At 41.7% G+C, this 15,983-nt stretch overlaps 1 protein-coding gene across 1 annotated transcript in view; it reads right to left on the bottom strand.

Moving 5' to 3' along the window:
- Positions 1 to 6,787: 6,787 nt before the first annotated feature.
- Positions 6,788 to 15,983, bottom strand: part of LOC120729426 (cadherin-13-like) — a 205,059-nt gene continuing 195,863 nt past the window's right edge. Inside the window, exon 7 of the mRNA XM_040024968.1 lies at positions 6,788 to 7,156. Coding sequence (XP_039880902.1) covers positions 7,004 to 7,156 — 153 coding nt within the window. The 3' untranslated portion in view covers positions 6,788 to 7,003. The remainder of the gene's footprint in view (positions 7,157 to 15,983) is intronic.

The raw sequence follows: 15,983 nt of genomic DNA, 5'->3' as shown, positions 1-15,983 counted from the left end.
AGCACATGCACTCTTATTCACATAACCTCATGCATGCACTGCAACATGACACAAATATAGCTTTCATTATTCACTCACACATGCCTGCAGGGCTGAGGCTTTGTTTGTAATGTAGGAAAGATAGCAAATATTGTCGCTGGAAAAAAAAAAGGGCTTGAAGGTCAATATTTGGCATGGCCACCTTTTTTCTTGAACACTGCCTAAAGTCTCTTAGGCAAGCTTACTTGTAATTTATTTAAGTATTCTTCAGGAATACCTCTCCGGGTTTCTTGAAGGACGTTCCAAAGCCTTATTGGAAGCCCTTTATTCGATTCTCCGTCAAGATGATCCTACACTGCTCCGGTAACGTTAATGTCCGAGCTCCAGGCAGAGCATCTGCTGTGTGCTGTTCTGTCCAGGTATGCATTTACTGCATTGGCAATTGCTATGCTGAAAGCTTTTTCCAATCCAAAGCTCAGATGATGTTGGACACTCGGTGTACATGCTAACAATGATTAGAACTAAAAGCACCTTGTGCCACTGATTTTCAGTCTAGTTCTTAGGCGGGCAGGCTTCATGTCGGGCGCTCCTTTGTTTATGTGTCGTTTTCTGTTTCCTGTGTACGTCTTTTGTTGTGTCTGTGCCTCGTTCCTCTTATCTGTTTCCATGTTCCTCTGCTTGTGCATCGTTCCGTCTCCTCAGTCTGTTTATGTGTTTCCTGTCTGCGTTTTCCATGTCATGTGTTCTCACAGTCTTCATCTCATTATGTTTCCTGTTTTATTTTGACAGTCTCGTGTTTGCATGTTCAGTGGTGTTTAGTTTTGCTTCCCCCGTGGCGTCATGTTCATTTGTGTCATCTGTGTTTCCACTTCCCTTATTACCCCTGCTGTGTCTTCCTTTGTTCAGTGTCAGGTTGTCTGTTGTCTTTTGCGCCATGTCTCCATGCTCCAGGTATCTGTGTGGCCACGTTTATATTTAGCTTTCCCAGTTAAGGTTATTGTTTGTGCATCGCTTTGTATTTCTCCTTCAGCCATAATAAACAGCTGGCTTTCACTTAACATTAAGTTTGTTTCCACGCTTTGTTTTGTCTGCATTTGTCTCCTGTTCTCCACTTTAGGAATCTCTGGAATCACCTTGTTTCTCCAAAAAGTATTGGGTCTTTTTTTTTGATATATTAGCCTTCTTCAGTTTGTCACACAGGTTCTGTATGAGTGATTTCCTTATTTAGCAGTAACAAAGCCTTGGTGTGGTGCAATTACAGTCATCTTAACCCTTTAAGACCTACCATAGAACCAAGTCCGCAGAGCTTATATTAATTTTACATGCTGTGGTGCCATTTTCGGGAGCATTTCAAGTTGCTATACATCAATACAACCATTATAACCCAGATTTTAATAATATGTCTGCATTAAGTGCATAGTAATTACATAAATTGCAAAAAAGTGCAATAAACGACCAAAAAGTTGAAAATCGTTTTTGTTTTTTTAACATATATTTCTAGTTAGAGAAATTTAAGAGGCTTATCTCTCAAAAACTGTAAATACAAAAAAGTTGCACAAACTAGGTTTCCCACCACAGGAATTTATTTTGAGTGTCTTCATAGTTTTATTTTTGAAATACACCAATTTTTATATACTGCAGGAAAAACGAAAATAAATATTATAATGCAAATTTGCAAAAAAAAAAAACAGCATGTGCATCAAAATAAACTATTTCCAGCAGTGCAATATGAGTCCTAAGCATCCCAGAAACGACACAGAAAGTCATAAAGTCAAACATAACTTTTAAAAACACCAGTATAGGCTCATGAGGCCCTGATGGTAAAAAAAAACTACATTTCTGCGAAAATGACGTCACTTCCGGTTTCGGGCAGTTCATGGTGGACATGCGATAGTTCATGCTGATGGACGTAGGAAGTGTTACGAACAGCTGATCGGATCGGCAAAGCGTGTTTCTGGAATATTATGTTTGTGTTGCTGCAAGTGCTTTTTATGCAGTTTTTTCAAAGCTATATGTGGAAGGAAACTGTGACCGAGGACAAGCTGATGGCATAAGATGTAAGTACAACTCCTCCGGTTTCATATGCAAAAATTTTTAGCTTAAGTGGTTGCAGAGCTACCGGGATTTAAAAATAGTTACGCAAAACAGAGCGTGCAGAACACCAGCTACGACCGGCTTTAAAGGGTTAAAAAAACTTGTGATTAATCACAGTCAATCCATAATTTAACACGAGGGCCTTTTTGGCTTTTTCCCTTTTATAAATGAAATCACTTAAAGTTTGCTTGAGCTTATGTCCAGTAACTTCACTGTTGGATATAATGCTCACTATTCTCACGGCATTTTCTTCTTTGTCCAATAAGAAAAAAAAAAACAGCCACAGAAAAGACATTTTATTGGTGGCCCGCTGCCCCCTTTTATGGTGCTCCACCACTTTTCAACTAAAATGACAAGAAAGAAAGAAAAAGCTAGAGAGAAGCGTGTGCACCTTAGTGCACTTAAAGCAGTGCAATAATCATTAACAAATATTTTTTGTGTTTGCTTCAATCCTCTCACAATCTGCAGTTAATGACCACCAGACGTATAAAAGGATCAACCGGCTGAATGCATGAACTGAATGACTGATTCATCGTAAACACATCAATAAGGCTGAGCTGACATGTTGAATAAGTAGACTGTTCAGTCGACAGATTTGCAGGCATATGTTAAAAAAACGTACAGTCTTCAGAACCGCATCCTTCATCTTATCGCTGAGCTCAATTAAGTCTGGCATCCATGGCAACTACAGCACAAAGGAGCTGTCAGATCACACCACACTGGAAATAAAATCAGTTTATCTACTTTGGTTTATTCAGACAGGCACTTTTTTTTTAAAGAATACACAATAATTTAATTGCATTTTAAATTTGATCAAGCGGAGCTGCATGATGGTTTCTAACAGATGATGTCAGAGCTGACCCAGTATGCATTTTTAAATGATATTTCCTGGCACGGAAATAGAAAAGTCAAAGTAAACCTGTCTGCTTAACCAACTCATCTCTAAAAGCTAGTACGATGTGATGGTTCCAGGGTTATATGAGCTCTTGCACCCAATGGGGTAAACCAATTAAGATTTTCCTGCCTGTCATATTTCCTATTTAATTCCCATAGGCTACTGGTGCTGCTACTGGTGCTGCTACTGGTGCTGCTACTGGCTCAGACATATACAGTCCAGTACAGGGTGTATCAACAAGAGCCCATTTTCAAAAGTCTGTATTTTTTCAAGTACTGGACATTTCTGGTGAATTTTAAAATACGTAGCAGGATATTACCTGCAAAGGTTCACAAGTGCTCTGGACACATGAGATATGTCCGTACAATAATCAAACTCTGCCTATATGTTATGAGCAGGTCTGAAGTCACTACAGCCACTGGTGTTGTTATGCTACCAATACCGGCAACCACGTGAACCTCACGAATCCTCTTTCTAGCTACCTGTTTGAGTTATTGGTGATGAATAGCTGTGAATTACAGCACTCTGGAATATGATTATTGTGTTTGATGCACCCTGGGTTTGTACAGAGTGGGCAGAGAAACATACAGTGACATGTAAACACCTCACACAGACACATGCATCACTGTAATTACTGAAAAAAGCCACAAGCAACAGACGCAGCTTCGAGACATTCTCAGCCTTAGAAACCACATCGTGAAAATGTAGCAAAATAAGAGACCAAAACAAACAAAGGCATCCAATTATTTGGTATTTTCTTGACATCAGAGCTCAACAGTGAGACTTTTGACATGATTTCTGACATCAAATGCGCTTTGTTTTGACTGTATTATTCTAACAGGATTTAACTGTGCAGTTTGTCGGGCCTATTATCTCGTTCTGTACAGCCAGTAATGACATGCTGTTGCTTACCAAATGTATACCATTGCATAAGCAACGTCTGTATTAGCAATTCATAACACAAAGTCAACATGAAGTTGTCAACAGCTCAAAACGTCTCTGTGGGAAGCCGTGTGGTGTGGTGTGTGTGTGTGGTGTGTGTGTGTGTGTGTGTGTGTGTGTGTGTGTGTGTGTGTGTGTGTGTGTGTGTCTCCTGTGCCTGGTGACTCATCCATCTTATCCGGGAAGCTCTGTTGGTGATTAAGGTGTTTAGGAGTTTGCTTTTTGTGTTCACAACGTCAGAACAAACACAGTGAGAAGCATCGTGTATTTATTTTACCATTTGTTCTTCTAATCATATAACTTTATATTTTACATTGACTGCATTTCTCCCAGAGGGTCTGTAGGTGTATACCTGCCCAACAGGGACGCACGAGCATCATCAGCACCATGGACAGCGCAACTATGACAGCTGAAAACACATTATGACTCGGAAGAAAACACTTTGCTCGTATGCACTGACACAAGTAAAAGAAACAATAGTCGCTGCTGTTTGTCTTCAGAAAGCAGTGCATCCATTTGTGAAAGTTTGAAACAGCTTAAGTAACCCACTTTTATGTGACATAAATTGAAATGTGTTCACTACAATAAACCATTTAACGCCCAAACAAAACTTGGCAGAACGCACCAAAAGACATTTTGTGCAAAATGTTACCACCTCCGCAAATTATTGCCTATGAATCATGTTCTATATAACCCGTGAAGAAAAAGCAACAATTTTTTAAATCTGAAGTTTCAGCTTTATGCATAGACATCCTGCATTTCTATGCAGGTGGCAGAAGGTGAGCAAAATAGGACTTTTTGAAATCATGTACGTTTGAGCTGCATTTATTTATATTCTGGGCTCGAAGTGCGAAGCTGTCACATTAAAAAAACAACAGTTATAGCAGTGACAGCAGCTCAGAGAACGGGAAAGGAAGCGATGGTGACAAAGTGACAAATACATCTAAGAGAATATCAACATTTACACCAGAAGTCAAAGGTGAAGAGTTTTCATAAAGGCTCTGCCAGCCATGCCTCAAAATGATTTATTTTGAAACACTTGACCGTGAGATGTTCGCAGCAGAGATGGGAAGAGAATTTACTGCAACAGCTGCAAAGTCTATAACAGATGGGACAAGATCACATTTCAAGTAACTACATTTAAAAATATAACAAAAATAATTTACCAAATGACCTGAATAATTATCTTAATTTGCTAGAAACTCTTGTTTGGCTTATGTAGACACATAATGAAAATTCTGATAAAGTAGAGACTAGAGATGGACCGATCCGATATTACGTATCGGTATCGGTCCGATACTGACCTAAATTACTGGATCGGATATCGGAGAAAAATAAAAAATGTAATCCATTAAATATCACGAAAGCACCTCACAAAACTTGCAACACGCCGTAACTCACCTCAGAACGTTAGCACGTCGGAGCAGTATGCATCACGTGATAGAGCGGCTGTGGCATGCGGGACCTGTCGGTGGTCTGGATAGCATTTGGAGCTTCGCTAGCAACCCGGCATTTCATCTCCGACAAAGTTATCCCGAGAGAAGTAAAGCAAGTGTGTAAGTCCATCTCTGAATGTTTGTAAAGCATTCCTGCTTAAGCTTAACGAGCGACTGCCTCTCGCTCTCCGGCTGCTACTTCAATCATGAAACTGCTTAACGATCAGCTGATCGGCTTTTCTGTCGCGAGTCTGTGTCTCTAGTTTGCTTTTGGCCCACTTTGCACCAGAAAGAGGAAACCAGCGGCTGAACAACAGCAGCACGTTTAAGCTTGATCAGCTGTTGTTAGAATTTATTTAATATTACTTTCTACTCGAGGATCTTTTTCTACGCAGCTGACGGCTGTAACTGTGCAGGGGCGGATCTAGCAAAGTTTAGCCAGGGGGCCGATAGGGCATGAACAGGGAAAAGGGGGCACAAAGACATACTTTTCTTTCTTATTCTCATTTAAAATGTCTAGCTTTTAATTATTTAATATTTATCTGAATCTTACACCCAAAGTTTTAATCTGATGTAAAATGTATAGAAGTCCATTACTGCATATAGTAACTGTTAAGTCTAATATATATACCCTAGTAAGCTATAGTACTTTTTCCTTTGGGAAGGTACCATCTGTGCAGTCTGCAATTTTGTTGAAGAAAGATGTTGAATCTATTTAATATTTCTTGAAAAAGAATTGATTTCTGTGCATTTTTTTTCACACTGCATCAAATTAAGGTTGATTACGTCGATTAAGCATCATGAGGTGGAGCGTGAGGGGTGGTTCCCTATTTTTTATTTATTTATTTTTGTTGTTGCTGGGAGTGGGAACCCTATTAGTTAGGTTGCTTAATATTTATGCTAAGTACTCTTTAAAATACCAGAATAGGGAGGATGGTGTAGGTTTAAGTTTATTAGATTGATCAGTATTGCTGAACTATGAAATATTTTTTTTTGCATACAGGTATAACAGAATAGCTTTAGTGTAGTTGTTGTTTTAAACTTGAGTATGAACTTATACAAAATGCAGCAAGATATTTAAAAAACAGTTTTGTTGATTAAAAAACACTATATCGGATTCATATCGGTATCGGCAGATATCCAAATTTATGATATCGGTATCGGTATCGGACATAAAAAAGTGGTATCGTGCCATCTCTAGTAGAGACTAAAGTCACAATATTTGAATTTGCTGTTTAACACTCTCAATACCAGTAATAACACACTACAGAGAGCCTATGCAACCAACAAGATTTCTTTTACTTCAATGTCCTTTATTTGTCTGTCTCTGTTTCCAAGGATACCATTACCCAAAACGTGCCAAACGATGTAAATGTTGTAAAAACAAAACAAAACTCATATCTGTATTGTGATGTGTATAAATATGAACACAACAATACTTGAATTCATACAAACAGTAGCACAGAAGAAGTTCACTGCTTTCACTAATGATATTGGACTTTATGTGATTTTATGATTAAGGTTAGCAATGTGATACTGACTCTGCCACAAACCACACAGCTCAGGACAGAAGTATAAATGTCACCAACACAACCTTTTCTTGCTGCAGATCATAGAACATCTCAAGTGTAACAGCCACACTAGAGTCCCTCAACAGTCACCTACCTGTAGGGGATCCCTCCAGCACCTCTCCTGTGTACCGTGGTTCTTTGAAGATGGGACGGTTGTCATTTTGGTCAATGACATTAATCCTGAATACTTGTGGTCCCTCGATAAGGTTTCCACTGTAGTCTGTGGTCGATACCTCCAGCTGTGTGAAAGAACACAAAGACGAGTTAAAGACATTTTGTTTTCCAGTTGTCGACTAACTTTTATTTAGAGCGTTCTTCATAAAACTGCAGGTAAGCTCAAATGATGTGCTGTTGTCTCACCGCTCTTTAAATACAAAGCCATTTGTCAGTAAAAATGTGTTTTATATTCGTCTATACGTAACAATGATGCTTGGTAGCTGAAAATGACCATAAAATAACTGACACCATAACAGACACAGATAGAACATCCACTAGAAATTTAAAAAAAATATCTAGATAAATAAACAAAAACAAAACATTATCCACTGATTTCCATCTGAGTAAAATAAGCATCTGATCGCCTACAACCCAGAGGAAACCACAGTTTCCCCCAGGAAGAGAAATGCTGATTAGGACACAAATACCATCATCCCCACAATCAATCACAGAGGTGGAAACATTACTTTGGGGCTGTTTACCTACTGAGGGGCCAACGGATTCAGCCATGGACCGTAACATTGAGGATGAGAACCTCCTTCTTTCAGCCAGAACACTTGATTTAGGATTTAGAGAGTTTCTGTCAGGAGCAGTGAGACACGTTTCCTCCTTAGATGAGTGCAAACCTGGTGACCAACTTCAAGACACATCCTGCCCAGTAAATCCATTGGGTATCCTTGTTGGTCTTCAGACAACAATTCTGATGGCTAAAGAACCAAATGGGACAGGCGGAAAAAAAAAAAAAAAAAAAAAAAGACACATCCTGCCCCGTGACAAAGGCTTCTCCATGAATACCAAGTGTTGCTTTATTTGGGGATCAAATACTTATTTCACGTAATGGCTTGCAGTCCACTGTGGCCTCTTTTTTATGACTATATATGTTGTATTCTTTGTGAGCACTCACAAAAATACCTATATAAGACACTGATAACATATAAGACTTATCTTGTACTTATTTAGTTTACCTCCTTTACCTCACTGAGGGATCTTGTATTGGCCTACATTAAATATTAATGTTTGCAGTTTTCCTTATGCTGCAGTACTTCTTGTGATTCAAGTGTAGCACGACATCCCAGTGTACTTCAGACCCAGCAACACACTCAGACAGAAACTGGTTCACCCAAAAGACAAAACTCCTAAAAACAAACTTAACAATGTGGTGTTTGCTGTACAGTGCAGCGAGGAATCCTCAGACCTCTGCATCGGAGAGACCAAACAGCCACTTCACAAGCGCATGGCACAACACAGAAGAGCCACCTCCACAGGACAAGACTCAGCAGTCCATCTGCATCTTAAGGATAAAGGTCACTCTTTCGAGGATGCCAATGTTCACATTTTGGACAGAGAGGACAGATGGTTTGAAAGAGGAGTGAAAGAAGCCATCTATGTCCACTGTGAGCGACCATCTTTGAACAGAGGCGGGGTTTACAACACCAACTGTCTGCCATCTATAATCCAGTTTTGAGATCCTTCCCAGACGACTGAACGCCCACTCACATCCTGGGCCATCTGACCTCAGGAAATCACATGATAGGGTTGGGCCAGGTTTCACAATGAGCTCAACTGAAACTCTGGCTGATTGTGACCCACACCCAGTTTCACACCTTGGCTCAGGCGATTAGAGGATCATCAGGGGGTCCTTTGTCCCTCTTTGGGGGGAAACTCCCACTGGGTTTAAATCTGGGACTCTCCACCATTTGACCTTAGAACTGAAGAAGCTTCTCGGATGAGAGGTGAAACGTCTTCAAGCAACTCAAAGAAGTCCAGACGCTTTTCTTTGCAAGCTCCTTAGACTACGATGACCTGGATGACTGAGAACCTTCACAGACATATGCTAAGAAACATAATTACAATGCTAGCACGTCAGTTTTTAGCAGGTGATAGCATGCTAACATTAATTAGCACTAAATCCAAATGCAGGTGAGGCTTCAGGGCATTTCGTTGACTTTGGCGGTATTTTATCAAAGGTGGATGCCAAACACACGTTGGTGGCTTTTAAGGAAGAGAATAATTACAATCATCAGCTCTGGGGAGCTTGAGTCTTTCCACAAATCCCAAAGTGATCCATCAGAGATTACAGTGTTAGGATCAACAGTACCATGCAAGACAAGTTACTGAAATCATCAATTTATAAAGGTTTGTTTTTTTCATTTAAGTCTTTAGATGAAATGTACTCTGCTAAAACATATACTGAGGTGAAACATGACCATCTATGTTCACTTTACAGAAGTTACATCCTTGTTTGGTTATTTTCAGTTTCATGTACGGAGAAAGTCAACTCAGTTTCACACAAGTCTTTCTTGCACTTAATTGTTATTACTGACTAGAAGTATTTGACTTGGATGAGTAGCTGCACTGATGCCAAAACACATTATGTACAGACTACACTGGAATCTTTCCACTTAATCGGCTACATGTAAAAACACTAAAAGTACCAGCGTCAAATTAATTTGGATGGCTTAGTGTGACGACCATGAAAAAAACCCATAATTAATAAATTATTAATAAAAATGTAGAGGACTCAGTTTTATGCTTTGTTCTTTGTGCTTTTATTTTCCCCTCCCGTCTTACGTGGCACAGGCGCTCGCCGATGTGGAGCATCGGGTATTCGTCCAACTGTGACCCCTCGTTCACCTTTCGGTAGGCGACACATCTTTCTTTACCACAAGAACTACTACGCTGGCCCCAACTCATCTCGTTCTTTAACCAGGCTCAGCTCCACAGTTTTATCATACTTAATCCGCACCAACAACTGGGTGGGTTTTTCGTGCTTGTGAGTGTCGCGACTCCCTCTGTACAAACTGTCCCTAATCAATTCAAAATGTGGGAATGTCTGTGCAGCTACAGGGCACGCAGTTTGACCATCTATTTCAATCACTTAGTCAAAGATTGAGTGTAGCGTGTCATCACGAGTCTGTTCTAGTGGAAAATCTGTGGAGTGGGTTACTGGGACTGACAGCACCTCCAGTAAAGGCCCCACCATCCCCTCCTCCACAGTCATATTCAGACAACCCTGCATCAACGCTGAATGCAGCACCAACTCTGGATGTCCCTACCAATCGTGAACACGCCTCTACACACTGGGTTCATTAATCTACTGAACCCTGGCCAATTCATTCCCAAAATTAAGGGGTGTGTCCACCCCAGGCTAACCCTGGCCTTCAGTTTATGCGTTTTCTCTGATGCTTAATTTCCACTGGCACTAGAGGATACAGTAGAACCCCGACTTACGAATGCCCCATTTAATGAAAAATTCAAGTTACGAAGGCACTTAACGGCAATATTTCTGCCCGTGTTACGGCAAAATGCCCACGTAACGAAATCTGCTGGCTCTGATTGGCTGAGCCCAGAATGCCTACAATGCCCACAATGCCTTCCGAATCATGTGACAACCCCCTTGGCTTTCGTACTTGCGCTTCGCTGTTCCACTTGAACAACGTATTGTTGTTGCAGTTAGCAATTAGCCTATAGCCTATCGTTCACTCAAAAGGCGCGATGGATGCTTCGACCCTCGGGAACGAATTAATTTCGTAAGTCGGGGTTCCGCTGTATTTGTGAAAATCCCCATATAGGCACCTAACCTCCAACCACTCTGCCTAGAAATATGCACCTGGATGAACAAGGGTTTGGTGGACCAGGGTCTGAATGTAGCCCGAGTCCACCAGCCGGTGAGCCCTCCACAAACTGTTCCAGGGCCCCGTTGTTTAGCAGCTGAATCTGCAACCGCCTGGCTGCAGCCGCCCTGCAGAGGTGAAGGGCCGGTCCTACTGCAACATCCGCCCCTTGCCCCCCTTGCTAATGACAACCCCATAGGAGGTCTTCGCCCTGGCATTGTAGGTCTCTCCCAACAGCAATGTCAACAAACAGAGGACCCACTCCTCCTCCAGCCACCGGAAAGGCTCTGCCCTGGCTTCAAAGACCTCTAACAAACCCTGGGGGTCAAGAATCATCTACAGGCGGCGCAACAGTGGTCCCTCGGAGGAACCAGACCAAGCGATGAGGTTTTCCAACACCTCCGTCTGCCACTCAGCTTGGTCCTGCAGCACTTCCAGTTGTTTACGGATGCACTGCCTCCTTCTCCTGTTGCATCACCAGAATCTCAGCCAGTGCCTGAGTCGGCTGCCTGGGTTGGGGCTTCGACATGCAGCCAGACTTCAGGACTACTGTTGAAGGTCTAGCACAACTCTGTTTTATGCTCGTGTTGTTTGTGCTTTTATTTTCCACTCCTGCACAGTCATGATTGCTTTCCAGCAACTTTCTTGCACCCAGTGATTGACAGTCTGCTTTCATTTCTGCTCCTGTTGTTATTCTGTCAGCTGATCCGACTTGTCCTCTTTCTGGCCCCGACGACTACTGAAATAGGGAAGGCGTGATTAGATGATGTTCATAAGCTGTGGTGTTCACGTGGTGTCAACCTTCCCCTAAAACCAGACCCCGAACCCACTGCTCTACTCCTCCTCTGCAGCCGACCCACCAACCACACCCTGCCAGAAAAACCTGAGTAGGCAACTGCTGTCTCTCTTTTTCCTCTTATGAAAGGTTTTCTCAGCAATGTTCTCTTTTGTTTACTGCAGTTAGACAAATTAATGGCTGGGAAACAATGTGGGCCTTTTTTTATCCACTAACTGCATATGTGGCACATTTGAATACAATGAATTGACTAGTAAAACTAATATGTCTACAGCCTGCATCCCAAACTGCACTTCGGGGAGCCTGCGACTCAACATATAATGATATTTCCTTTTAGGATTAGTTGTGATATAATCTAAGCATGCAGTCTTTTTAAATCATGTCGGCAGATGAGCCTGTACCCATGAGGTCTGCAGTTTTTATTCTTTAAAGGTACTATGTATAATTATCTCATTTCAATCTAAATCTCTAAAGAGGCTAAAGAGATCTGTTCACTTCCTGTATTACTGATGCTGGGCTGGAGAGAAAGTGAGTCAAAGACTTTCTCCTCTATCTCTAGCATCACATTATCAGCCTTTCTTCTTCCTATCAGCAATGCATGGCATCACACAACCTCCCTATCAAGGGTCATCCCACTACTCTCTCGCTATCTTATTCCACCGACTTCCTCCTCCTCTGTCCTTCTATCTCTCTATCACCATAATGCCAAGAGCATATATTTTAATGGGCATAAATGCAGCTGAACTAAGTGTTTTAGGTGTAAGGGGCCTAATAGCTTCATATCTTCCTTCTGCTGTGAGAATGTACCATGGGAGGCTTTCCTTGAGAGGGACCATTTCCACCTCTAGCTTCATCATTAGATGAGATTCAGCGCTTTTGCATGATGATCTCCACACATGTGACTTCATCCTATCCATAGAGCGGCTCGCAGAGAGGTTCACACGTACTTAGAGCCAAACTATTTGGCCAAGTTAAGAACTTCGGGACGTACACGGAAAATGAGTTACCTCCGGATGCCAACGAGCAAACTGTATCTCCACGACTTCAGTTACTCACGCAGACACTTAGATACACACATTAATACATGTGCACAGTGTAGGATTTCATCTCAGCGTGTCTGAGCTCTAATGAGAACATAAGCTGTGAGGTGTCTATGCAGAGTTAGATCATTTGAATGTATTATCACACCAACAGCACAGCAATAACCTGTTTAACAGAAGGAGGGAAACGATAATCAAACACATACTGCCACATAAAAAAGGATGTCTTTCAAACAAAGCCAGCCTACAACTGCTGATTTACACAACTTTATTTGATCCACGCAGAAGCTACTGCTTATGCAATGTGCAAATATCTTAACTCTGCTCTGCCACAGCAAACTGTACTTTTTTATGACCAGAGACTAGAAAACTGTATAATGACAGACGCAATGAGGAGATACAGCTTCACAGGAAATTAAAGAAAATATTGAAAAACGTATTTTTTTAAGATTAGTAAAATTGAAATGGAGGAAAAGGCAAATCCAGCTGTACTGTAATTTCTTAAATGATATTAAATGTTCCTCAAAACATTTAACATAAAAGAGAAACATTAGTGAGTGTATATGCAGACAGACAGTAAGTCATTTATATATAAATATTCCCGCTCGCCCCTGCGGGTGGTCCCTCCTTCAAGCTCGGTCCTCTACCAGAGGCCTGGGAGCTTGAGGGTCCTGCGCAGTATCTTATCTGCTCCTAGACAGAGATCTCGGATGTTGTTCCTGGGATCTGCTGGAGCCACTCGATCAGCTCGGGAGTCACTGGGATCACCGTTACCTTCACCCTCCGCGTCTTATCGAGCACTTCTCCGAGTCCTTGGTACTTCTCCAGTTTCTCGTGTTCCTTCTTCCCGATGTTGCTGTCATTCAGTATCGCTACGTCGATCACTACGGCCGTCTTCTTCTGTTTGTCCACCACCATTATGTCCGGTTGGTTAACCATCACTATTTCACCATTTTGTCCGTCTGTATCTGGAAGTCCCACAGGATCTTAGCTCAGTCATTCTCCACCACCCTAGGGGCGTCTCCCATTTTGACCCCGGGACTTCCAGGCCATTCAGCACAGATGTTCCTGTACACTATGCCGGCCACTTGGTTATGGCGTTCCATGTATACCCTGCCTGCTAGCATCTTGCACCCTGCTGTTATGTGCTGGATTGTCTCATCTTTACACAGCCTGCACCTGGGGTCTGCCTGGTGTGATAGACCCCAGCCTCTACGGATCTTGTACTTAGTTCCTGTGCTGCCATGATTAGTGGCTCTGCGCCATCCATCCATCCATCCATCCATCCATCCATCCATCCATCCGTCTAGAATATATATATGTCAACCTTAAAAAATATATTTAAAAATGACTTAACTGAATTACTGTCCATCTGCATATATTTTGACTAACTTCTCTGTTAGCATAAACCAAAAAGGTTAATAAACTGTAGAAACTGTAAACAATGAATATGATGCAGTGCAGGTTGTATATGCTATGGAACTGGGTCAGAGAGAAAAAATAACAGCAGCTCTGTGTTTTGATGCATTGAACCAAAAACACAAAAACAAACCTTTCCTATCTTGCAGGATTGAGTAACAGTAGCATGTGTAGCATTTTCTTTCCACTCATTTTGGCAGTGCTAATACTACTGCTGGGTCACCTCTAAAAGCTATTTCCTTACAATCGCATTAAAAAATCCTCAGTGCTCAAAGTCCTTAATGTCTGGAAGCTTGCGGATCCACTCCTGTGCTGCCTTCCTCTTCCTCTTCACGACTGTGTTTAGAAAGACTGCAGAGAAAATGTGTTTATCATTTTGCTTGACATGTGGGAATCTTTGAAATACTGTAATACTTTTGAGACCCAACCGGCTTCCAGCAAATTGCACATACGAGATATACTGTACACACCGCCATCATCAGTCACTCCTCCCTCCAGGGAACTGGGAATTCCAAACAATAACAGTAAAAAAAGAAATGAAGGTGGTGGTTAAAACTGAACAGGAGACTGCACAATATATACTTATTAAGTACTTGGATGCTTCATTCAGCAACAACAGACTTGTCAGAGTCATTACATCCCTCACACAGATCAACTCTGCCTTCTGCTCAAAAAGCAGATGCTTCTTTGTCCTCTTTCAGCCCAGTATTGAAAATTAACACGTGTGCAAGATGAGATACGTAATTTCATTTACTGCTCAGGGCGAATTAGCAGAGATGGCTCCTGATGCCAGTCAGTAAGGGTACTGATAATAACTTTGTGATGATTGCCTCTGCGCTCGTGACTCTATCAAGTTTGAGATTGTGTCAGAACAAGTCGAACATGACGCAGAGCTGAGATGATTAGCACACAGAAACAACGGCATTTGTCCCCTTGGAGTGGTCTCGATTTGTATGGAGATCAACTAAATGTCTAAATAAAGGTTGCATTTATTTGTTACTCGAGTGTTCGTCATCAAACTATTCACCACAAATATACAGAGGTTTGTTTATCCTAAATTAAAGGGATATTAAAGGAATTTTCTAATCCATGTAAGGGTTTGAAATGTAGCGCCATCCTTTTGAGCGTGGAAAGGACTTTATCGGATGCCATTATTCAACACAGATGAGCGTGATACTGAGTAACCAGAACTCAGCTTGTTTGAAACCAGTGGGATTGATGTGTTAGATTGGACTCTTGCATCAAATCAGTGAATATCTTTTGGATGGAGAGTGTTCACTCCCTCCTGTAGACTTATAGAGGCTTTAAATATGTTCAATATGTCCTTTAGCTTTTACAGAACTGTTAAATCACTTTTGTTGCTTTGCTTTGTTGGTGTTTTGTTGATACGACGGTATCCCCCGCACACATCTGTAACTGGAATATTTAAATGTGCATTTAATTCTGGAATTCTCCGGTTTGTGTGCATGCAAATATCAAATATTCCTTTTCTTTTTACTAAATACTGAGGAGGTCTTTGTGACGTAGTCGTATAGGCTGAGGTGTGAACTAAAGCCCCAGCCAATTTGACACACGGTTTATTGTGGAGGAAGCACAGGAGAAGGTAGATGAGCTGAGGTAGTTTCATCACAACCTTAAACACAGACAAGAATAGGAAGAGTGAAAAGGAAAGTGCTGAAAGGCACCGAGTCATGCATATGGAAGTGCCTCTGCTGACTTCCACTGCCATTGCCTCATTTCACATTCATCTCCTCCTGAGCCATTCAAGTAGCCCTCCCTTTGCTGAGGAGGTGAATTCAAAGGGTCTCTGCCTCGCCTGCCATTTTCTTAAGATCCCAGTGAAACTGCTCTGCGGTAGCTGGAAGATGAATAGCACCCTGCGCCTCCCAAACAGTCCTGTGGCTCAGCCTTCATCAGTGGGCTTCACTCCACCCCGGTCGTGGCCTAACACAGACAGACCGCAGGTGGGAGAACTTTCCCA

This window comes from Simochromis diagramma, unplaced genomic scaffold (genome assembly GCF_900408965.1).
Source record: "Simochromis diagramma unplaced genomic scaffold, fSimDia1.1 OVJJ01000293.1, whole genome shotgun sequence".
Taxonomy (NCBI): Eukaryota; Metazoa; Chordata; class Actinopteri; order Cichliformes; family Cichlidae; genus Simochromis; species Simochromis diagramma.
This window is presented reverse-complemented; position numbering and strand designations above follow the sequence as displayed.